General features: G+C 56.5%; 8 protein-coding genes across 8 annotated transcripts; 5 read left to right on the top strand and 3 right to left on the bottom strand.

Annotated features, from left to right (window-relative positions):
• The first annotated feature begins 801 nt into the window (after positions 1-801).
• Positions 802-2,822, top strand: F5144DRAFT_615101 (uncharacterized protein). Its single transcript, XM_066791791.1, has 2 exons — positions 802-1,161; positions 1,261-2,822. Exons 1-2 carry the CDS (start codon positions 992-994, stop codon positions 2,624-2,626), a joined length of 1,536 nt encoding a protein of 511 aa, XP_066640005.1. The 5' UTR covers positions 802-991; the 3' UTR covers positions 2,627-2,822.
• F5144DRAFT_632643 (P-loop containing nucleoside triphosphate hydrolase protein) lies at positions 2,823-4,839 on the bottom strand. The gene is made up of 3 exons (XM_066792505.1): positions 3,844-4,839; positions 3,336-3,786; positions 2,823-3,277 (listed from the first exon to the last, which is right to left on the bottom strand). The coding sequence occupies exons 1-3, from the start codon at positions 4,485-4,487 to the stop codon at positions 3,056-3,058; spliced, it is 1,317 nt and encodes a 438-aa protein (XP_066640006.1). The 5' UTR covers positions 4,488-4,839; the 3' UTR covers positions 2,823-3,055.
• Positions 4,840-5,103: 264 nt separating this feature from the next.
• Positions 5,104-6,530, top strand: F5144DRAFT_595475 (Prefoldin; the record flags this gene model as incomplete). The annotated part of the gene is made up of 5 exons (XM_066790697.1): positions 5,104-5,164; positions 5,217-5,287; positions 5,345-5,469; positions 6,099-6,455; positions 6,485-6,530. The coding sequence occupies 5 exons, from the start codon at positions 5,104-5,106 to the stop codon at positions 6,528-6,530; spliced, it is 660 nt and encodes a 219-aa protein (XP_066640007.1).
• Positions 6,531-7,224: 694 nt separating this feature from the next.
• On the top strand, positions 7,225-9,416 carry F5144DRAFT_357176 (uncharacterized protein). Its single transcript, XM_066784359.1, has 3 exons — positions 7,225-7,732; positions 7,795-9,128; positions 9,188-9,416. The coding sequence occupies exons 1-3, from the start codon at positions 7,595-7,597 to the stop codon at positions 9,369-9,371; spliced, it is 1,656 nt and encodes a 551-aa protein (XP_066640008.1). The 5' UTR covers positions 7,225-7,594; the 3' UTR covers positions 9,372-9,416.
• A 1,281-nt stretch (positions 9,417-10,697) lies between these two features.
• Positions 10,698-12,489, top strand: F5144DRAFT_497816 (beta-lactamase/transpeptidase-like protein; the record flags this gene model as incomplete). The annotated part of the gene is made up of 4 exons (XM_066786229.1): positions 10,698-11,082; positions 11,142-11,258; positions 11,313-11,574; positions 11,640-12,489. 4 exons carry the CDS (start codon positions 10,698-10,700, stop codon positions 12,487-12,489), a joined length of 1,614 nt encoding a protein of 537 aa, XP_066640009.1.
• A 17-nt stretch (positions 12,490-12,506) lies between these two features.
• Positions 12,507-13,993, bottom strand: F5144DRAFT_582871 (uncharacterized protein). The gene is made up of 5 exons (XM_066789522.1): positions 13,528-13,993; positions 13,339-13,475; positions 13,183-13,290; positions 12,956-13,120; positions 12,507-12,887 (listed from the first exon to the last, which is right to left on the bottom strand). The coding sequence occupies exons 1-5, from the start codon at positions 13,782-13,784 to the stop codon at positions 12,670-12,672; spliced, it is 885 nt and encodes a 294-aa protein (XP_066640010.1). The 5' UTR covers positions 13,785-13,993; the 3' UTR covers positions 12,507-12,669.
• A 168-nt stretch (positions 13,994-14,161) lies between these two features.
• On the top strand, positions 14,162-18,694 carry F5144DRAFT_623280 (uncharacterized protein). Its single transcript, XM_066792140.1, has 5 exons — positions 14,162-16,326; positions 16,365-16,429; positions 16,500-17,991; positions 18,053-18,139; positions 18,424-18,694. Exons 1-5 carry the CDS (start codon positions 14,354-14,356, stop codon positions 18,650-18,652), a joined length of 3,846 nt encoding a protein of 1,281 aa, XP_066640011.1. The 5' UTR covers positions 14,162-14,353; the 3' UTR covers positions 18,653-18,694.
• A 192-nt stretch (positions 18,695-18,886) lies between these two features.
• Positions 18,887-21,372, bottom strand: F5144DRAFT_495490 (uncharacterized protein; the record flags this gene model as incomplete). The annotated part of the gene is made up of 5 exons (XM_066786103.1): positions 18,887-19,498; positions 19,557-19,642; positions 19,697-19,781; positions 19,833-20,925; positions 20,984-21,372. 5 exons carry the CDS (start codon positions 21,370-21,372, stop codon positions 18,887-18,889), a joined length of 2,265 nt encoding a protein of 754 aa, XP_066640012.1.

Here is a 21,372-nt window from a genome sequence, read left to right on the forward strand (position 1 = left end):
TTCCCTCGCCGTCGCTTCCCAGCCTGTCGAGCCTGTCACCCGAATCTTGGGGACGGGGCTCCCCTTTTTCGTGCTTTGAGCTCATCTCAAACCCCCGAGAAATTCGACGGCTGAGCCGCGTATGTGCACCTATTGCTGAAGCTATTCGTCGGCGAAACAGAAATGAATGTAAGCTGGATGCAGCCCAAGTAGGGAAGCACCCGAGAGGGAGGTGTGTCAGCTTCATGGGTCAGCGTTCCTGGCTCTTCTTTGGGTCAACGACCCAAGGCCGGTTCTCGGCAGGGCAATAAGATGGGGAGGCATCCCGTTGTGGAAGGAGCAACCAAATAGATGGGCCGGTCAGCCCGAAATGGTTTCATCCTATGGGTTGCATAGAGCGGATGAGACAAAGTGGCGGGTTGTCATGTCATCGGGATCAACGTTAGTTACTCTCAATGTTGCCATTTAGACCGAGACCTAGACGCAGAGGTCACGCTCCAATGCGGCACATCCGGCCCGAGTGTTGAACGATTGGCGGCCGGGCCACGGAGAGCGAGGAACGGTAGCGGGCTACGACTCCACGACTTGCACGCCGTGGTGATGGGCCAGGGAATTGGCGGGCCGTGGCGTGTGGAGGTCAGGTTGGTCTGAGACAGCGGTCCGCTTTGAACCAGACGATCTGGAGTCGCAGTGAGCGAGTCTTCGGTTGGATCACACGCGACTCAATCAGAACAGCTGCCAGACAGGTGGAAGCGTTGACAGCCAGCCCGACTCCCAGACTGGCAGCCCCACAAGCGCGGCGGCATGAGCCAAGATGACCCCACATGGCCCGTGCATAAGCTTCCCGCAAAAATTTCGAAAACTTTCAAAGTCGCCAGGAAAATATCGAGAGCCGCAAACCCGCATCTTTAAAACCAGTGGTCAAAAACAGTTGCGCAGTGTCGACACGCCGCCAACGCCCCTAAATACGACACACCGTCCGCCCAAGGTCCAGCGATTACAATTGGCCAAGATGGTGGTGGTTAATTATTTGCTCTTCGAGAGCGCCGTCGGCTTTTCGCTGTTCGAGGTGGTACACCAAGCCGATACCGTCGGCTTGGAACTGCCCGAGGTTAAGGATGCGATGAAGAGCCTGGATAAGTTTGGCAAGATGATTCAATTGCGCAGCTTCAACCCCTGGACGTAAGTGTATCTGCGTGCGCGTCCATGTCGGCCCAGATGGCCCGCAATGGCTTGCCGCTGTCGCGCGCTATCCACGTTCCTCCGGCTGATCGTTTTTAGGTCTGCCGCCCACGGTTTGGAAGCGATCAACCTAATCTCGGAAGGCATCATGCCCGATCATCTCAAGAATACCCTCGAACTCAACCTGCCGCAGACCAGCGGCAAGAAGAGCAAGATCGTGCTGGGCGTGGTTGACAAGCGGTTAGCCGGAGAGATCAGCGCCACCTTCCCCGGTGTCCAGTGCGAGGCTGCCGACACCTCCGAGGTTGTCGCCGCGCTCCTGCGTGGTATCCGCCTTCACGCCAACAAACTTCTCAAGGGTCTGCAAGAGGGCGATATTAATCGGGCTCAGCTGGGTCTGGGCCACGCCTACTCTCGCGCCAAGGTCAAGTTCAGCGTCCACAAGAACGACAACCACATTATCCAGGGCATTGCGACCCTGGACGCGCTTGACAAGGGTATCAACCAAAGTGCGATGCGCGTTAGGGAGTGGTATGGCTGGCATTTCCCCGAACTCATCCGGATCGTGTCCGACAATGGCACCTACGCCAAGCTGGTTCTTGCTGTCGGCAACAAGCGGACCCTTACCGACGAGAGTGTTGACGATCTTGCGAATGTCCTTAACCAAGACCAAGACAAGGCCGAGGCAATCATCCAAGCGGCGAAGATCTCTATGGGGCAAGATATCAGCGATACCGATCTGGCCATGGTCAAGGACCTTGCCTCGAACGTTTCCAAGATGGCCGACTTTAGGCGCATCCTCGCCGAGTCCCTCGACAAGAAGATGGGTGATGTTGCCCCCAATTTGCAGGTCATTTTGGGCACCCCGGTTGCCGCCCGCCTCATCTCTCACGCCGGCTCTCTGACCAACCTCGCCAAGTACCCCGCCTCGACGCTCCAGATTCTCGGTGCCGAGAAGGCCCTCTTCCGTGCCCTCAAGACCAAGGGTGCGACCCCCAAGTACGGCCTGCTCTACCAGAGCTCCTTCATCGGGCGTGCCGGCCCCAAGGTCAAGGGCCGCATCTCGCGTTACCTGGCCAACAAGTGCTCCATTGCTAGCCGTATCGATAACTTTTCCGAGAAGCCGACGAAGCGCTTCGGTGAGGTAATGCGCGACCAGCTGGAGCAGCGGCTCGAGTGGTACGCCAAGGGCACCAAGCCGATGAAGAACATCGACGCGATGGGCAAGGCCATGCAGGCCATCATGGACGACGGCGACGACATGGATATTGACGAGGAGATGATCGACCACCCCCCGGCCAAGGAGAAGAAGGACAAGAAGGAAAAGAAGGAGAAAAAGGAAAAGAAAGAGAAGAAGGACAAGAAGCGGAAGAGCGTTGGAGGCGAGGATGTTGAGATGGCCGACGTCAACGGAGATGGCGAGAAGAAGAAAAAAAAGAAGAGAAAGTCGGTGGCCGCCGAATAGCTGGATTTACCATTGCTATCTTGCTACCTTGGCTAAATCTCTTGTTGGTTTCGTTGGCTGGTCTTCGCTTTGCTTTTTTTGGAGTTTCTGTGGGGTTTGGGTTGGGCAAATGGAGTTTTTGGGCTATGTGTCGAGACACAATGTTCTGCAATGGAATGTACCATACCATGGCGTGGAAATGGAAACAAAGTCGAATCTGCCTGCACTCTATGGATCGATATTGATGCGGGCAATGTTGAGCCGGCGGTAAGAAATCGGAAAATGACCCACCGCAAGTGTCAAGATCCATCTACAAAGACAACCCGACATCCCCTATCCATGCCGCATACTGAGCCAGTGGATGTTTATTAACGCCACACGCCTGCTTGCCTACAACACCTGCCCGAATGATGTCCAACCCTCTCACAAACCCCCATGCCGTATGCTTGATCACGCTCCCTCGCTACCAAACTCCTTTGTCCATTCCTCGTTTTTCTCCAGGTCCACTTGAGATACCGTTGGCCTACTGGACTTGATGGCCCTGATAAAGTCCTTCTTTTCCACCAGCGGCTCGAGCAGATCCTCGGACGCCACCTTTTCCCACGTCATCTCCTCCGCGTCCGGGTCGCCTGGCGAGCAAGGAGTGCGCTTTTCAACGCCGTCAACCATTACCTAAGAGTTCAGTTAGCAATCAGACCATGAGTGCAAACCAGGGGGCGAGTCGCTGTACCTTCTTGAAGTGTGTTGCTTGCTGGATCTTCCGCACGGGCTGCATCAGCGCATCCTGCACCACGATGCTAACATCTGACCCCGAGTATCCCTCCGCTGCCTTTGCCAGCTCGCGGAAGTCTTCCGACTTGAGAGCCGTGTTGGTGTCGCCGACCGCAAGTTTGAACATGGTCGTCCGCGCGGCCAAGTCGGGTAAACTGATATGTACACGGCGCTGGAAACGACGGCGGATGGCGGCGTCGAGCTGCCACGGAATATTTGTGGCCCCCAGTATCAGAACGCCCTTGCTGTCCTTTCCCACACCGTCCATTTGAACGAGCATCTCTGTCTTTATTCGGCGAGAAGCTTCGGATTCGCCTTCCCCGCGGGGGCCACACAGCGCGTCGATCTCGTCGATGAAAATGATGGCCGGCTTGTTCTCTCGTGCCATGGCGAAGAGTTGCCGGACTAGCCTATGATGCCAATGTGTCAGTGCGTGGTATCGATTTGGAAAGAAGCGCCTGTCTTACCTTTCACTCTCGCCCATCCACTTGCTCACCAAATCCGAACTGCTCACGCTGAAGAACGTGCTCTTCGCCTCCGTCGCGACCGCCTTCGCAAGATAACTCTTACCCGTCCCCGGCGGCCCATACAACAGAATCCCCTTCCACGGCTGCCTTTTCCCCTGAAACAAATGCGGAAACTTGATCGGCAGCAACACCGCCTCCTTCAGTGCGTCCTTGGCCGCCTCCAACCCAGCGACATCATCCCAGCTGATATTCGGCCTCTCCTGCAAAATCGCCCCCGACAGCGCATTCCTCAGCTTCTTGCTATCCTCATCAAGCTCCGGGGCGCCATCTTCGCCCGCCTCCTTGCTCTTCCCCGTGCCGGCCGTCGAGGCGCCATTGACACCCACCATGCCGGGCTTTTTCCGCTTGGCCTCGCCGTCGGCGAGGTGGGCCTTGAGCTTCTCGGCGCGGTCCATGTACTCGCCCGTCTTGGCCCGGATCATCTCCTTGGACTTGGGGTTCTTCTCCCATTTCAGCGCCAGCATGAACAGCTCTAGCGACTGGTAGTACAGCTGGTACGCCTTGTCGTACTGCCCGGCGTTGTCGGCGTCGATCGCCACCCGCACCTGCTTGATTGCGCGGTCGAGGAAGTCGGTGTTGGACATGGTGGGCGGTCGGGAGGGAGGTGGGGTTCGTCAGGGGGGTGAGTGAGGTTTGGACCGGGGATTTGGCGGTTGTTTTGGGTTCGCTTTCCGCGGTTCGAGCTGGGCTGCCTGCGGTGGGCAATCGCCGGACGAAAGCAGGTTTTTGTGTCGATGGTTAGGCAGACGCCGAGGATGCTGGCGAGGGTGTCGCCCCTCGTGGTTCTGAGGGGTGTCGTTTAGGTGGCCGGTGACCAAATAGAAACGATTGCGTTTGTGACGAAGTCGACTCAAAAACAGAAAGCCATTCGTTCAATCTGGGGCCGTTGTTGACCAGGGAGCAGGAGCGCGGGGCTGACGCCACTCGGCTTGGTTGGTGGGGCGGGCGGACTTCTCCCGTGTTAGGGTTTAATATGTCAACATGTGCTGAGTGCTAACACTCAAGTTTCAGGCTCCAGAGAAATCGACTGTGGAGCACTTTCACTTTCACTTCACGGTTCACTCCCCCGCCAAGTACACAACAACTGCCTAGGTAAAGTGGTCACAAGCTTCTCCTTTAAGCCGCGTCATCTACGAGCCATTCGGGTATCTTTTGGAAACCACCTTTTTCTCGTCCATACTTGCGATATTCTTAGACAGAATGGCCGAGATCCAAGCCAAGCTGCAAGCTCTCTCAGAGGAGTTTACCAAGTTGCAACAAGGTATTCCGAGAATTATCTGTATACCCTTAGCAGTTACTCATGTACAGGTCAGACCTCCAAGATACGGTACAGTCGAGACAAAAGCTAGAGGCACAAATGCAGGAGAACCTCGGAGTACAAAAGGTGTGATTCCAGCCTACAAGATGACCGTGGGATGCCAAGGCTGATGATATCTACCAGGAATTTTCGAAGTTGAAAGAAGGGGAGACTATCTACAAACTCATCGGGCCGGTGTTACTCAAACAAGAGAAGGCCGAGGCGGAAAGCACCGTCAACGGCCGGCTGGAGTTCATCGAGAAGGAGACGTAAGCAACGACGCCCATGACTTTTATGTAAAGAAACTAATCACATCCCTATCCAAAGTTCGAGGTTAGAGTCGCACATCAAGGAGATGCAGGGCAAAATGGAGAAGAAGAAGGGTGAAATTATCCAGGCCCAAGCCAATGCGCAGGCAGCCGCTCCGCAAGCCGTCAAGGCATAACACGTCGGACCAGTTCAAGGGGGGACGTGGTAGCAGAGCGGTTCTTTTTTCCCACCAAAACAGATACCCCAACGCCGCGCTACGCTCTACCCAGAATGGAGATGATACATGATATTGTACAGTTTCCCCCACTCATCGACTTTCCTAGTTCAAAGTCATGATCGTGAACCCCCATGGTAGGCCCATGTTCTTACATGGCCGGTCGCTAACCCAAGCGACATTATCGCTCAAGAGATGCTCTCCAGCGGCGCTAAGAGGCAGCGCGTCATGGTGCTGAACATTCCCCTCGTCTATGGCCGCCATCAGGAAATCAACGATGGAGCTCTTGGTATAGCAGGAGCTGAAGAGGGCGCTGCTGCCGATCTTATCCAGGACCACCCGCCGTTGCTCGCTCTCGGCGAAAAGCTGAAGCTCCCGGCACAACACCCTTGAGGAAACCACACCGCCGACCAGGGCAAGGCGGTGGAAGACCAGGACCATGCCCGCCACGGCTTCTACAAACAGACATGACCTATCGTGGTCATCGAGCCCAGCAGCGATGCGAAGCGACTTTTCCGTGACGAAGGGGACAGATGTGGTATCGAAAATGGAGTTCAGGATGCGCTCGAGAGTGGCCGGTTCCGCGAGGATTTTTGAAGGATCAATAAGGTCGAAGATTTGCTTCATCTTGCTGAAACATTGGTTGAGGAGGCTGAACAGGCATGCATCCGATGGGATGGACAGCCGACCCAGGGTGAGGCTCAGGAAGTCCATGGACGACTCGATGCTTGCTACGAGAGTCAGCCGGATGACGGACAAGAAACTTCGGGTGTAAGCACCTTGGCATTTGAGGCTCCCAGAGCTGGGACGCGAGATATTGGAAACTGCCATAGTGGGGACTGGTAGCGGCGAGCAGACAAGATGGCCGGAGGGAATAAGAAGTGGGAGGCAGATACGGAACAAGTGTGAGTTGTTTTCATGGGACACAATGTTAGCTTCGGGCAGACCGTCTTATACCCAACCGAAAATTTTGCCCAAGCCCTGCCCGGTCCTCCTTATTCCCACCATGTCCCCAAACAAAAACAAGGCTGAGGTCGGGCCGGCCCTCGTGGCAGATTGCGGTTTGTGCCACCCGGGACGACCAGGGCAAGGCCAGCTTTCCATCCCGACTAATCCCGAGAGGCCCAACAAATCACCAGCTGAGCTTGTTGAGTTGACGATGCCATCCGTGGGGACTGAGACAGGGGATATCAGAGGCGAGATTCGTTTCATCGGATGGGTGGCCGGCAATTCCGGCCCATTGATCAAGCGGACCGAATAAAACAAAAAGGGAAAAAATGAAGGATAAAAAAGTAAAAAAATGAACGCAACCAAGTCAATCGTCCAATGCTTGAATGAAGACCTCAATGCTGCAAGCCAAAGTTAAACACCTATCAATGGCCTTTTATTAATGCTATTAATATCCATCAACTAAACCACCACGACCCTCCACGTTCCGGGGTAGACTTTAAAGAATGAAAAGAACGAGACAGCTGTGTTGGATGTTCGATTTGAAGTGCCAAGCAAATGTGAACTTGGAAAAGGTCTGTGCTTGACTGAGCTCAGAGCCAACTAAGCTGATTCAGCTGCCCCGCAGCTCCCAACGCTGGGCCTGGACAATGGAAGTTGGCGGGATGACAGGATGGCGGGGTCAACCAACCCAACCTGCCTGCCGCAACCACGAACAGGCACCTGGCAAAGCGTGCCTTCTGTCACTAGCGATTGCTAATTCATATGCCATGCCACGCACGACATGATTTTGGCATTCCAGGCAACCACTCTCCTTCAAGAAGGGCCATGACCACGAGCATCGTTCAAGCCACCTTGCGGCAGCCAACATTTGTCGAGCTACCGCATCACAGCTCCGCCCGGCGTCCTCCTTCAAAACATCGACCCAGTCTTGCCGGGCGCCGCCGTCAACCGCCGTCAAGATGAACCAGACAGACTCAATGTTGGGCAATAAGCCCATGAGTGCAAAGCAATTGACCGACAGAGCAAAGGAGTTCGAATGGAACCCGCGCATCGGCTTCAAGTACTGGGCGCGTGCCGCAGAGACTATTCATCATCAGGTTCTCTTCGCCATTCTCCGGATATACACGCTGCATTTACTCTAACGCATGTCACCGAACAGGCTCAAGTCTATCTGCGAGAAGGAAACTTCCCCCAAGCCTACCTTGTACTGTTTCGGTACTCCGTCTTGGTGCTCGATTATCTCGCCAAACATCCCGAAGCCAAAGAACCCGAAGCGAAGAAAACCTTGAGGCCGCTGCAAAAACGCATCCCAAAGGTTATCGAGACACTAGAGATACTGCGCCCCCAAGTCGACGACGTTTATGACCGATGGGTGCAAATTACCGCGGCGCAGAAAGATGCCGCTATGAATCGGGATTTCGCACCACCCGCCTCTTCGTCACCATACGCAAGGCATGCTGCCAATGACCCAGCACTCTCGTGGAACTATGCCTCGCCGGCTGACATCCTCGACGCGCAAGACCACCAAGATCTTGCAGTCGACCTGGCAAGAGAGGAGATGAGGAGACGCAGACGGGCCACAGGCGCGCTGGAAGACGAAGAATACAGACGGCGAATCAGCAGGCAACGTGACGGACGGAATTACGAGAGCGATAGGAGGGCTCCACCGCCATACATGGACGACGAAGAACTCCGGCGGCAGATGGAAGCCACCCGGCGCCAATTAGATGGGTCCGATGAGCACCGGCGCTACGAAGACGAAGGACCTGCCCGCCTGTCCACATATTCTTACCCCTCGATTATGAAGTCATCGCCGCTCGAATATGAACATCCCCCTTTGCGAGACCGCCCAGGTGGCCCCAGGATTCAGCCTCCGCGCCCGCCAAAAGAGCGAGAAGTCGACCGGTCACCCGCCAGGCTGCCGCGGCCCGACAAGAGTTTCGATTTAGAACGGGAGTCCCCCATTCTCCCGCCGCCCCGGCCAGGAAAGGAACTAGCGCCCCCGAGTAGTCTTCCAGACTACAGCCCTCTTCCCGAAGAGCCACCGGCTGTTCCCCCGAAGTCTGTAAGCGAGCCGTACAAAAAGCGGGTTACCTTTCGCCCGGCCGCATACCTCGAGAATGGGGACCCGATCAGGCCCGTCTTCCTTCCCAGCACTCTGCGGCAGAAGTTCCTGGCGATCGCAGCGAACAACACGCGCCAAGGGTTGGAGATGTGCGGGATGCTCTGCGGCACGACGGTCAACAACGCGCTCTTCATCTCGCATCTGGTGATTCCGGAGCAACGATGCACATCGGACACGTGCGAGACGGAGAACGAGTCGGGCATGCTCGACTACTGCATCACAAACGACCTAATAGTGATTGGTTGGATCCATACCCACCCCACGCAGACGTGTTTCATGAGCTCGCGCGACCTGCACACCCAAGCTGGGTACCAGGTGATGATGCCGGAGAGTATTGCGATCGTGTGCGCACCGCAGTACGAGCCCTCGTAAGTCTTTCCCCTCTTGGTCTTCCTGGACCCGGATCGTTATACTGACATGAAGCCAGATGGGGCATCTTCCGCCTCACCAACCCGCCCGGGCTCCCGCACATCCTGTCTTGCCAAAGGACCGAGACCTTCCATCACCACGCTGTCGACAACCTGTATGTCGAGGCCGGACACCCACAGGGCCACGTTTATGAGTCGAAGACCCTGGAGTTCGAGGTGTGCGACTTGCGTCCCGGCAATTAGGCTGGCGCCGGAGATCCTGCTGGTGTGCCACGGGGGCCCCAGATCAACCGTTGGGCTCATCGATCCTGGTTTGGATCGGTGGAATATGAGTCATATAGCATTGGTTGTCGGAGTTGGACTGTGCGTGTGGGTGAAGGGTTTCTCCCAGTTCTGGTTGCAATCCTTAGTCTGTGGACTGGATTGTATGCCATGTTGTTCTGGTGGGCGTTCACCAAGGAGGACTAGACCGCGTGCGTCTTGAGTACTCGCAGGCGTTGGCGAACAGGATCTCGGATCCGGGCTGCACGAGACAGGCTGCATAGCGACGGCGTCTTTTCGGATGATTGTGGGTTGGGAAAGACAGCGATATTCTCGGTCCCGAAGATCGGGATGCGGGTGGGGCTGGCTTGGTCTGCTTTATTTTGGCCTAGCCTGCGAGCTGGCCCGTCTTTGGGCTCAGGCCCTCGGGGAATAGCATACGTACCAGTATCTTCACCGCATAATGCAACATCCCAGGAGCGAACATGCACCCCTGTTATTTTTATGGCATTCTACCATACCATGCCCCTGCTAATATCGTTGCCTGATGTCAACAATGGGCTCTTCCACTGTCTCGCCTCAGTCACGTGCAGTATGCGAGCTGTGGGTCGTTGACGTCGAATTAAACGTCCTCAGCCCCCTCCTCCCTCGCAACCACGTCGCAAGTCGGTCTAAGCCGTTGAGGCCAGTATGGGGATGATCTGAAGCCAGACCCGCTCCCTTTGATCCCACGGTTAAGGTTTGGATCTAGCGCGAGTGCTGTTGGGTTCCCAGAGTCCCAGCAAGCCACCAAGTCCAGGCCATGTTTTTTTGAAGGCTCCGAACCCCTGGAGCACCGTTGGCGACGTGTGTTCCGAGCAAGCGAATCACAACCAACGCCGCTATACCGCATCCCAACCAGCTGGGATGTGAGATGTTGTTTTCTTGATCTGTAGCTAAATGATCAACAGTGTGCCTGATTTGGAGGCTGTGTGGCTCACGATGTGACGATGTCGACGCAAGATGAGGCTCATGCAAGTTGAATGCAGGTTGGACAGGGGGGTGATATCACTACTGTTTATGTATAAGACGCGGCCATCTCGCTCAGTATCATGATGACTTGATGGTTGCTATCCCCATTCCATAATCGTCTTCCTCCATTCCATCCCTGGACTGGCGCATACTTTCAGCATGTTGAAGACCAGTTCAATCTTGCTCTCGTGCTTGAGCACGGGGGCCCTCGCAGCTCTCAACGGCCACTGCCCTCCTCTAGGTCCCGTTCTCCCCACCCCCAAACAACCCAGCGAACATGAAGCAGTACCGGTGGCCATGGCCGCCCTCCAGGATATCCTCAACCAGATGACATCAACCTACAACACCACCGCAGTAGCAATCGGCGTCAAGTCTATCCACGAGACCGATCTCCTCTTCGAATACACCTACACACCGCCCAACAAGGACAAGAAGGGTGTGCAGAAGGTCGATTTGGACACCATCTTCCGCCTGGGGAGCTTAACCAAGGTGTTCCCTGTTCTGGCGTTGCTCAAGCTCAAGGACCAGGGGGTCAGCTTTGATGATCCTATCACGAAGTATGTGCCGGAGTTGAGAACACTCAGGAGTCAGGCGAGGGAGGATAATCCAATCTGGGCGGTGGAGTGGGATGATGTTACTCTGGGGGCGCTGGCCTCGCACATGGCTGGCATTCCTTCCGACTGTGAGTGTTGCCATCCCTGATGGTTGGTATTTCCCGTTGAACTTCGCTAACGATGATAGACATCACCGACATTGCTCCGTTTGGTGACCTGTCAGCGTATGGGTACCCGAAAGCAAACAGCTCCAACTTCCTTGGCTGCTCCGGCTTTTTCGGGATGCCCGGGTGCAACAAGACTGGTAGGCACCCTGAACAAGACAACAACAAACAAGGTTAGATCTAACCTAGAGCAGTGTTCTTCGAGCACTTTGGACAGCGCCCCCCGGCACAGGTCCCGTTCTCGCCCCAGGCGGTGTACTCCAATATTGCCTTCCCCATCCTCAGCTTCGCCGTCGAGGCCATCACCAACCAATCCTTCACCGAATACGTGACCAACGAAATCTGGAAGCCCACCAACATGTCGCGTACCTCGGCCACCAAGCCCGACGACGATTCTCAAGGTTTCATCCCCGTCAACGACGTCTGGTGGACTGCCGATCTAGGCTTCGAAGGCCCGTGAGTGCCAACCCCCTTTCTCCCCACCCCACAACCACCAGACCGCAACTAACCCCCTCCCCCAGCGCCGGCGGCTACTACTCCACCATCAACGACCTCCACCGCTTCGGCGACGCCATCCTCCAACACAAGCTCCTCCCCGCCGTCCAAACCCGCAATTGGCTAAAGCCCGTCACCGCGACCTCCTCCTCCGGCCTCCTCATGGGCCAACCCTGGGAGATCTTCCGTGCCACCAACATCACCTCAGACGGCCGCCTAATCGACCTCTACACCAAAACCGGCGACCTCATCAACTACCACTCCCAACTGGTCCTCATCCCCGACTACGACCTGGTCCTCACCCTCCTGGTCGCCGGCCCTGCCAGCCCCACCGAAGGCTCCCAAACCACCATGACCCTCATGATGTCGCGCATCCTGCAGACCCTCCTCCCGGCCATCGAAGCCGCCGGCAAGGCCGAAACCGCCGCCGCCTACGCCGGCACCTACTCCGACAAGCGCACCAACTCGTCGCTCACCCTCTCCCTCACCGAGGACGACGGCCCGGGGATTGCTATCACGCGGTACATCATCCGTGGGGTTGATGTGCCGCGCACGGACCCGGGGAGTACGCTGCCGCCGGCGACGCCGCCGGTGTTGGATCCGCCGATGCGGTATCGGCTGTACCCGGCGTCGACGGGGGCGGAGGGGGAGACGTCGTGGAGGGCGGTGGGGACACGGGCGACGGCGGAGGAGGTGGGGAAGCAGGATGGGTTGTTTGCGTGGGGGATGAATTCGTGTATTACGTGGGCGATGATGGATCGGTCGACGTTTGAGTTTGGGGCGAGGGATCATTTTGTTTTTGGGGTGGGGGGGGATGGGAGGGTGAAGGGGGTGGAGGCGGTGGGGTATCAGGTGCAGTTGGTGAAGGAGTGTTGAGGGAGGGAGGGGGTGTTTGGGATTTGTTTTGCTTCAGGGCTGGGTGTGCTTAGTACTGGCTGATAGGTGATGGGACTGGTGGATGTAATTGTTGGCCGTACTGTATATAAGACTGACAATTGCTACATACCCTTTGGCTTCACCTCTGGTCACCTCTCCCTGGTTTGTTGAACCTCTCGTCTACGATGTCCTCTCACCCGACAGCGACAGATTACCAGCCCCCTTTCCCCCGCCAAGCCCGTCAAAGTACTTGGAAGTGACATCCTCCAAGGCTGTACCCCCGTAGGTCTTGCCAATGATGACCCCGACCAGTTCAGCGTGCGTGATGATGCCGAGCCGCACGGCGTCATACATGAGATCGAACAAGTCGTGCTGGCTGACGCCGCGCTTGATCCTTTCTATACCGCGCAGCTTGTGTTAGATTCCTTCGCTGCCATCATCAAGTTAGTCGATACAGGGTACGTACTCTTCATGACCAAGTCCCTGCCTTTTCGGACCTTGATCTCGTACTTCTTCAACGACGATTTGGGGTATTCGGTCCTCAGGTCGATCGAATGGCCAAGACTGGTGATGTGATAGTCGAGGCCGCCCTTCTGGCTCTCAAATTGGAAATACTTTGGCGGCTCTGGATCTAATATGGCATCAGTTTGACGTTTCCTTGCTCCTCCACCAGAAATTAGAACTGGAACGTACCCCCGCTCCCTTGAACCTCAACCTTGCTCTTGTTTACCACGCTCAGTTCGATCTCTGCAGCGTCTACGTCGGCCTTCTGCAGGGTACCCCGAATAGCATCATCGTCCTCTGAATTAGGATCAGCTCGTGTGTCCATCAACACGCTTCAATACTTACTGTATACCACAATCCCATGCTCAAACCGAGACTGGCCCGAATAACAGATGAGGAAGAATGAGTCCACGAATCCTACAAGTCGAATCTTTCCAGCCCATCTCTCGCCATTGATCAAGATATCCCACGGGTGGATGTCACTGTTAGTGTTAGACACGCCGGCGACGTCTTTTGGGACTGCGCGGTACTCACTAATCACACTCGACGCTCTTCTGTTTGACAGATCGTCCGTGTACGCCGAGCACTCGATGATACGATGCCATATCGGATTGGGGAAGTAACTGAAGAGTTAACAACGAGGCCGGAGAAGAGGCGGAGTGGGATAAGGGGTATGTTGGTATGCCCGGAGCCGGCGGGCGACACTGCCGGAAAGGTCTATCGAGAGCCCAAATCGCCGTGTGGTCAAAGTTTCCGATAGGACATCTCAGCCGGGGATAATGGAGGGCCATCTGTATTGCTGGTTCGCCGGATGACGGAGACGGGAACCTCACTTCCCCCGCGCCCTGGTCGGTGCGACTCTACGGGCGTCAGGCATCAAGCCCATTCCATATCCAGTACTGACCCCCTGACGACGCTCAAGAGCCATTGGATTAGGGCTTGCGTGATGGCAGCTGAACGGAAAGTTGGGAGTGTGGGAATTGAAGATTACTGGTTGAACGAGGCATCCCACGGCCCTGATCAACGTCTGTGATACGCTACATGCAGGCTAGGAGAATAGGGAACACCCTCCATTGGCCCCTGTCAGACTTGTGCTTCGTTGCACCACACAGAAAGCTTGATTAATTGCTGCCTCCTGCCGTCTGGGGAGGTTCTCACAGCACCATATCCGTGTGTTTAATATTTGTCTTATCTTTGGGCGCTCACAACCATGTTGGCCAGGGCAATAACACCCGAACTCTGAGTGCATCAACCACTGGGTTCAACAACTTCAAGTTGTTCTAGGTTTTTGTTGCACCATCCACCCATCGAAATAGCCACCAAATCTAACCACCAAAGACGACGTGGGAATACCACCAAAATGGCCCTCTCGTTGGATACCGCCAAGATCCAAGCCAATGCCATGTCCAAGGTGCTTGAGATGGCGGACCTGACTCCCGAGACCCTGGCCAAAACCTTCAAGGATTTCGGCGAGAGTCCCGAAAAGCTGCGAGCACTGCTCAATCTTTGGTTCACCCCCTGGGCCAAGCCGAGCTTCGTGCAAGACCGGGACTATGCCGTCGCCGGCTTACAGGACGTCGAGTTCCTCGGGACTGTGGACCTGCCGCCCGGACAGCGCCCCTACCGGATGTTTGACATTGAGACGGGCAACTTGGTGGAGTACCCGGCGATCGGTGTTCGTGGTCAATATTGCATGCTGTCCCATCGGTGGAAAGGCGTCGAAGTATCGCTAAGCTACATCAGAGAGGCCCGGAGAAAGGAGCTTGAACGTGCGAGGGAGGCGGCTCGAGATGGACAGACGAGTCTGCAAAACAAGAGGAAAAGCGATTTGCAGGTGGTTATGGAACAATGTCTGTTGGATATCGAGGAACAAGAGGGCTTGATCAAGGAGTTACGTGGGGATGTAACTGGGGAGGAAGCCACACCACTCGACATTGGCAACCTCCTCGACCGCCGTCTTCACGTACGCAGTGTCGAGTACAAACTCGGAAGTGCAAAGGACGACGAAGACAAGAAAACGACCAAACTCCGCTTTGCAAAAATGGAGCAAAAGATTTTCAGTCACCTTGTCAACCAGATGCAAGATCGGGTGGACGAGGAGATGGACGCACATCTGGGTAAATCTGAGACCAACAAGGCCTCCGCTCATCGAACGAGTGGGGGCAACCTGGGCGGCGAGGTTATAACTGAGATCGAAGCCGAGATCACGGCGGCTGCGGGCATGCTTAAGGAAGCGCAGGATGAGCATAGCTCGGCAAAGAATGACATCGAGTACTTCCAACAACATCCCCATTTGCGGGATGCACTTGATGAGATGGTCTGCCGCCTGCAGAGGTGGAAGTCGGTCGTCAAAACCGACCGGGCCATCCAAGAAGCCGATCGCATCTTCAAGACCAAGCTCTTCCGAGACCGCGAGAAGTGCTATTTGTGGACGGACCCATGCTGCATTGACAAGCCAAACGGAGGGGAGCTTTCCGAATCCTTGTCGCTCATGGGAGATTGGTACGCCGATGCTGAATTCACCCTGGTGCAACTCGACACTCGCTTTAATGAGGCGGATGCCGTCAAAGATTGGGATCGCTTTAAGGCGGAGCGCAGGAACGGGCCGCCGCCTGACGAGGAACACAATATCCAGGATTTCAGGGACGTAAAGGAGCACGAACCGGAGTGGTCGACGCGGGCTTGGACTCTCCAGGAACTGGTCATGAGCAAGACAACCTTTTACGTCAACTCGCTATGGGCACCCCTGAGCCGGCCGGTAGAAAGCCTGGGATACTTTTACTATCTGATCCCCTTCATCGCACTTTACACGGGCGGTGACACCAAGAACATTTACCGCTTTTCATGTCAGGAGACCCGGGGTTTCTGGGACTCTGAGACTCTCAAACAAGTCTTGAGCAAGGCGGAAAACTTGGATCGGCTTGATCAACTCCGCAAGAACATTCAGGTTGGGGGGTCTCTATCAAAGGGGATAGCATTCAGCGAGGTCTCCAGAGTTGAAACGGCTCAACAACTGATCTCTCTTCTTGACGTCCTTGGAGTTCGGATTCCGGGCAGCCTCACCATGGAAACGGCAACTTCTGAAGTGGCTCGAGCCGTATACCTTGCCTCGGCTGACTTGGCTGGCGACAACGAGAATGCCAAGCGAAGGCGAGAACACTATTCCCGACTCAAGAAATGCCTCCCAGAACTGGGCCTGATGGCTTTCCCTGAAGATATGAGCGAACAAGAGAGAACCGAGGAGGTCGCACAGCACGCCATCAACTTCGTACTTCAGTGCCTAGTCGCCGAAACCGAGGATCTCGTTCTCGCAGACCGGCAGTGCATTGCTGAGTTCGGACAAATTCAGCAACTTGCAGCCTGGAAGCGAGGCACAAGCCGCGCCGGATTCTCGGCTCAGAGCGTGTTGGAGCTGTCCGGAACGCGAACGGCCACAGTTGAAACCGACAAGTCGTACGCGTTGATGGGCATTTTAGACGTTCGATTTCCTACCTTTTCCGCCGAAGGCTCCACCAAGGCTCTGACACGGCTGCTCGACGAGGTGGTAATAAGCCGTAACGACATTTCCGTGTTCAACTGGACTGGGATGGAAATGGGTAGCCCCATCCGAGGCAGGTCAATGTACCCTTCCTCCCCCCGGGCGTACGGGAAACAAGTCGACCGCGGCAAACGATACAATTTCCTTCTTGCTGCACGGGTTCAAGACAAGATGGATGATGTCATGACGACATATCATAGTGTCATCCGGACCTTACGAAGCGCTATCGATTCCCTCAAGGACAAGGAACGTAAGAGCCTCCCGATCAACTGGATTGAGCGGATAGTGCAGATTGTCCGTTCGAATGGCTTCAGAGAGCTTAGGCCACAGCAAGAGGGATTCGAAAAGATTGTTGCATACGTCAGAGAGTATTGTAGAAGGGAGAGGCTAGAGCAGGCAAAGGTTAAGGCGGCAAAGTTGGCCGAATCCGCGGCCTCTCCTCCACCCGATAGGGGCAGTTCACTACTGAAGATGCCCACCATGCCCTCAGTGCCATCTCTGTCGACGCCTTCTCTATCTTTGTCTGGGTTCATGAGCTCGGCATCTTCAAAGAAGGCTGAGGAGAGTTCGGGCTCAGTCAAAAAGACATCAAAGTTCGGGCTGGGAAAGGGGCTGAAAAGCTCTTCTTTTGGATTCTCTAAGAAGGGCGAAAGTTCAACTGTGGAGGAGCAGCCGGCAGTAGTCGAGGCCCCAGCCACACCTCGAGCCCCAGAAAGCCCTGGTGTCATGTCCGACCCGCCACCGCCATATGCGGCAGTTGACACGCCCCCGGTACAGCCCTCCTGGCAGGACTTCGACGGACAAGTGATGGACTATCTGGTTAGTTCGCCAGCCCAAAGACTGAACAAGACTCTCCCGCCCGAGCTCCAGTCGATCAAGTTCGACCTTGACGAAAATGAACGACCCACTGCCCAGCGCCATGGCTCCCAAAAGGATTCGTTCGAAAGGCAAGAGTTCGACACCATCTCACCCAACCCCATCATTGTCAACAACTCGGGTATCGACGGCCTCTTTGACATCCAGCGCGTTGTCGTGACCATGATCGACCCCGAGAAGCTGCGCAGGCAAATTGCCAAAGCCGCCGGTCCGCACGACAAGATATCGGGTTGGTGCTCCATCAGCACAGGCTTTGCCAGGGTGATCACCAGCTTTGCCTGCGAACGGCGCATATTGGAGCAGGAGCTAGACGTCATCGAGTCCGTAGGCGCAAGGGTGCTACAGGAGCAGGACAAAGGCAAAGGAGACAAACGCAGCGCCAAAATCCTCAACACCCTCTCCGTCACCAACACCACCACAGCTACACCAACCCCCGGACCAGACGCCACCCCAAACCCAGCCAACCAACCAGCCACAACCCCCACCCCCACCGACCCCGACAAAGGCACCACCGAAGAAGAGCGCCTCGTCGGGCGCATGATCGCCTTCATCCAAGAGCCGCACCTCAACCTGATCGCCGGCGAGTGGGTGCTCGCGCGCTTCTCGGGTGCCCCCGGCGCCCACTGGTTCCTCTGCCACCTGGAGCTGGGCCCCGTGCCGGGGCAGTTCTATGGGCGACGCATTGCCGCCGGCGCCATCGATTTCCATGACTCGACGCCCGAGCCAGGGCTGGTCAGCGCGTGGCAGACGTATATGGATCGGAAGAAGAGCAAGATGTGTAATATTCTGGATGATTATTTGAGTAGTCGGGCGACGACGGTGAGGGAGGTGGGCGGGAAGGTGGGGGAGGGGGTGGGGTTGGATGTGCTGGCGTGGAAGGGGTTGAGGGTGGGCGGGGGGAAGAAGCCCACGCCTGAGGGTGAGTTGGCGGGGGAGGGTGGGGAGGGTGAGGGGGGAAAGGAGGATGGTAGTGGTGACGAGTCGGATGATGAGGGGAGTGATAACCTCGTTGGCAGGGTACTTGAACAGGGGAAGATGGCGGCGAAAGCACTTGGTGAGTACACCGTGCTTGCTGTGGCGGAGAAGTTGTTCGAGATGCGGGCGGATCACCTCGACAAGACACTTGCAACCGCCGTGTTGAAACGGACACCAAAGGCCTTGCGGACTGCAGTGGAAAACATTAACGACAACAAGAGCTTCCTGCCGGCCATGTTTCACTCGTCGACTAGGGTGCATATGTTTTGATGGCGGTATGTTTGGGGAAAGGGAGAACAGGGGGAAAGGGGGGAGGGGGTTGATTTGTTAGGTGGTGGCATGGTGGGAACTACATGTACTGGTAGTACGTCTTCTCATCCAAAAGGGTCCATATGCCCAATATGGATATCTCCTTCCGTATAAGAAAACACTGCACTATTCTCAATCTCATCACACCTGGTCGTACATGCCCTGCCCACGCCTTAGCTCATTCATACATCACAATTACAACCTCGCAGCAAACCCCTCGCCCCTCAAATCCTCGCACACCCCCTTCCCAATCCAATCCGCAATCGCCATAGTCGTCACCATCGGATTCACCCCACTGGCACTCGGAAACACGCTCGCATCAGCCACATACAGCCCCTGAGTACCCCAAACCCGCCCCCTCGAATCCACCACGCCCTCCTTCGCCTTCGCACTCATCCGGCACGTGCCCATCTGATGCGCCGACGCAAACGGCGACACAGGCGGCTTGTTTCCGTGCGCCTTGAGCTTGGCCAGCCAGGCCTCGAAGTCCTTCTTCTCCGCCCCCGCATCCGCGCCCTCCTTGCGGATGAAGGGCGCGAACCCGGCGATGGACGGGTGGATCTCCCTGGCGCTGTGGCCGAAGAGGATGCGGCAGAGCTCTAGCACGCCGCGCATGTTGTGTGCGCGGTCGAAGTCAGAGGGCGTGTAGGTGATGCGGGGGCGGCCGGTGGTGGGGTCGCGGTAGATGGTGCCCGTGTCGCGGTCGCGGCAGATGGCGATGAAGGTGTTGAGGTGGCGGTATTTGGCCGAGAGGAGCTTGTAGTCAAGTCCGGAGGACCAGGGGAGGAAGGGGAGGCAGAAGGAGGGCTGGGTGGAGGGAGGGGTTAGAGATAAGGCTGAATGGGATAAGAGGGGGGGGGCATACCATCATGGACATGGCCTCGAGCTTCACGCCGTGGCCTTTGGAGTCGAGGTTCTCAAAGGAGCCAACGACGGAGGTGAGGGAACCACCTGAAAGGATTAGTCGTTGACCTTGAATACGAACAGTGACAGAAGTCTACGTACCCTCCCACGGCTGAACATCCTCGTCAAAGACGCCGGAGACGAAGTTGGTAGGGTGCAGGTACAGGTTCTTGCCGATTTGGGGGTTCTGCTTGTTGTCAGTATCTTGCAGGCCACACGGCTGTTCGAGAGCACTCACCTTAATCCCACTGTTCATCAGCACCACTGGGCTCCAAAGCGTGCCGCAGCTAACAACCACCTTCTTCGCCTTGATCACAACATGGACCTTCTCACCCTCCCTCGACGTCCACACGCCCTTAACCCCCTTCGCCACCTTCCCTTTCTTCCCCTCCTCAAAGATCACCCGCTCAACCTGCATCCCCTCCACAAACTTGACCCCCTGCTTCGCCGCCTCCGGAAACCACCCATTCACCGGCCCCTTCTTCTCCCCCTTCCAGCACCCCAGCGTACAATACCCACAATAATGCTCCGTCCCCCCCACATTCTGCGGCACCACCTTCGCCTGGTACCCCAACCTCTCCGCCCCCTCCACCAACACCCGATTCGCATGATTCGGCCTGACCCTCTCCCCCGTACACCCCATCTTCTCCCACACCCCATCCAAACACCCCTGAAACTCCTCCCCTTCAAAAAACCCCAACCCCCTCTCCTTCACCCACTCCTCCCTCACAAACCCCTGCGGCATCAAACTCGCGCTCCAATTCACCGTGCCCCCGCCACCAAAACAGCTCCCCGCCGTCACCGTCACCGACCCGTCGTCCGACTCCACCACCCCGCCCGCCTCAAAGAGGTTGGCCAGCCCGGTGGCCTGCGACATGGGGAAGTGGCGCGCGTCGAGGTGGCGGCCCTTCTCGAGCACGAGTATGTTGAGCGAGGGGCCGAATTCGCGCGCGAGGCGGTTGGCGACCACGCCGGCGCCGCAGCCGCTGCCGAGGATGGCGACGTCGGTGGTGATTTCGATGGGTTGGTTGGGTTGGCTGGGGGGGTTGGTGGAGTTGGTGGTGGGGTGGAATTGCAGGAATTCGTAGGGGTAGGAGGTCGCGCCGTCGGTCCAGCCGGAGGGGACGGCGGGGAAGCCGGTGAGGAGGGGGAAGGCGGTGCTGCTGCGGATGTGGGCGAGCTTGCCGAGAGCGGTCATGGATTTGAAGACGTTGCGGAGGGACCAGAGGGAGGAGGTGGACCAGTTTTGGAGGATTTTGATGCGGTCTTGGAGGGGGAGGGAGGGGAGGGGCGTGGCGTGCGAGGTCAGGATTAGACTGCCTGGGCGGGTGCTGGGAAGGGGGTTAGTTAGGTGTTTGAGAGGGGGGATGGGAAGGGGTGGTGTTTTACTTCAAGATGGAGAGGAGGATGCGTAGTTCGCGTTGCTTGCTGGGGGGGACGTTGGAGAAGATGCATTTGAGAACCTGGGCAAAGGCTGGGCTGTCTGAGGGCCGTTCGGCGAGGTATGCCTCGAGAATTTCTGGTGTAGGGTTGCCAGGAGCAGCGGCGTTTCGTAGCTGGATGGCTGCGTCTGAGTACTCGCTGCTAGGGAGATGCATGATCGATGTGTCTTGGCCTTTGGTGTTTTGTCCCGACTCCTGGATGCGAATGGCCGGGATGACGGCGTCCATGAGGGCCATCAAAACCTTCCATTGGCTCTCGTTGAAGATTTCCAGCGCGTCGGGGAGGTCGACATGCACCGGTGCCGAGAGAGGCGCGGTCTCGGTTGTGGTAGCCAT

This window comes from Chaetomium tenue, assembly GCF_020726465.1.
Source record: "Chaetomium tenue strain MPI-SDFR-AT-0079 chromosome Unknown F5144scaffold_6, whole genome shotgun sequence".
NCBI lineage: Eukaryota > Fungi > Ascomycota > Sordariomycetes > Sordariales > Chaetomiaceae > Chaetomium > Chaetomium tenue.

What these genes read in the sequence shown, in the direction of transcription:
- F5144DRAFT_615101 (XM_066791791.1), top strand. Translation starts at nt 992, where the DNA reads ATGGTGGTGGTTAATTATTTGCTCTTCGAGAGCGCCGTCGGCTTTTCG. An exon ending in CGCAGCTTCAACCCCTGGAC is followed by an intron (nt 1,162 to 1,260) that starts GTAAGTGTATCT and finishes GATCGTTTTTAG; the next exon opens with GTCTGCCGCCCACGGTTTGG.
- F5144DRAFT_632643 (XM_066792505.1), bottom strand. Translation starts at nt 4,487, where the DNA reads ATGTCCAACACCGACTTCCTCGACCGCGCAATCAAGCAGGTGCGGGTG. An exon ending in TGGATGGGCGAGAGTGAAAG is followed by an intron (nt 3,787 to 3,843) that starts GTAAGACAGGCG and finishes TTGGCATCATAG; the next exon opens with GCTAGTCCGGCAACTCTTCG. An exon ending in AAGCAACACACTTCAAGAAG is followed by an intron (nt 3,278 to 3,335) that starts GTACAGCGACTC and finishes CTGAACTCTTAG; the next exon opens with GTAATGGTTGACGGCGTTGA.
- F5144DRAFT_357176 (XM_066784359.1), top strand. Translation starts at nt 7,595, where the DNA reads ATGAACCAGACAGACTCAATGTTGGGCAATAAGCCCATGAGTGCAAAG. An exon ending in CAGAGACTATTCATCATCAG is followed by an intron (nt 7,733 to 7,794) that starts GTTCTCTTCGCC and finishes GTCACCGAACAG; the next exon opens with GCTCAAGTCTATCTGCGAGA. An exon ending in GCACCGCAGTACGAGCCCTC is followed by an intron (nt 9,129 to 9,187) that starts GTAAGTCTTTCC and finishes ACATGAAGCCAG; the next exon opens with ATGGGGCATCTTCCGCCTCA.
- F5144DRAFT_582871 (XM_066789522.1), bottom strand. Translation starts at nt 13,784, where the DNA reads ATGGCCCTCCATTATCCCCGGCTGAGATGTCCTATCGGAAACTTTGAC. An exon ending in AAGAGCGTCGAGTGTGATTA is followed by an intron (nt 13,476 to 13,527) that starts GTGAGTACCGCG and finishes TAACACTAACAG; the next exon opens with TGACATCCACCCGTGGGATA. An exon ending in TGAGGTTCAAGGGAGCGGGG is followed by an intron (nt 13,121 to 13,182) that starts GTACGTTCCAGT and finishes ATGCCATATTAG; the next exon opens with ATCCAGAGCCGCCAAAGTAT.
- F5144DRAFT_623280 (XM_066792140.1), top strand. Translation starts at nt 14,354, where the DNA reads ATGGCCCTCTCGTTGGATACCGCCAAGATCCAAGCCAATGCCATGTCC. An exon ending in CCGGAACGCGAACGGCCACA is followed by an intron (nt 16,430 to 16,499) that starts GTTGAAACCGAC and finishes TTTCCGCCGAAG; the next exon opens with GCTCCACCAAGGCTCTGACA. An exon ending in CGACGCCCGAGCCAGGGCTG is followed by an intron (nt 18,140 to 18,423) that starts GTCAGCGCGTGG and finishes CCTCGTTGGCAG; the next exon opens with GGTACTTGAACAGGGGAAGA.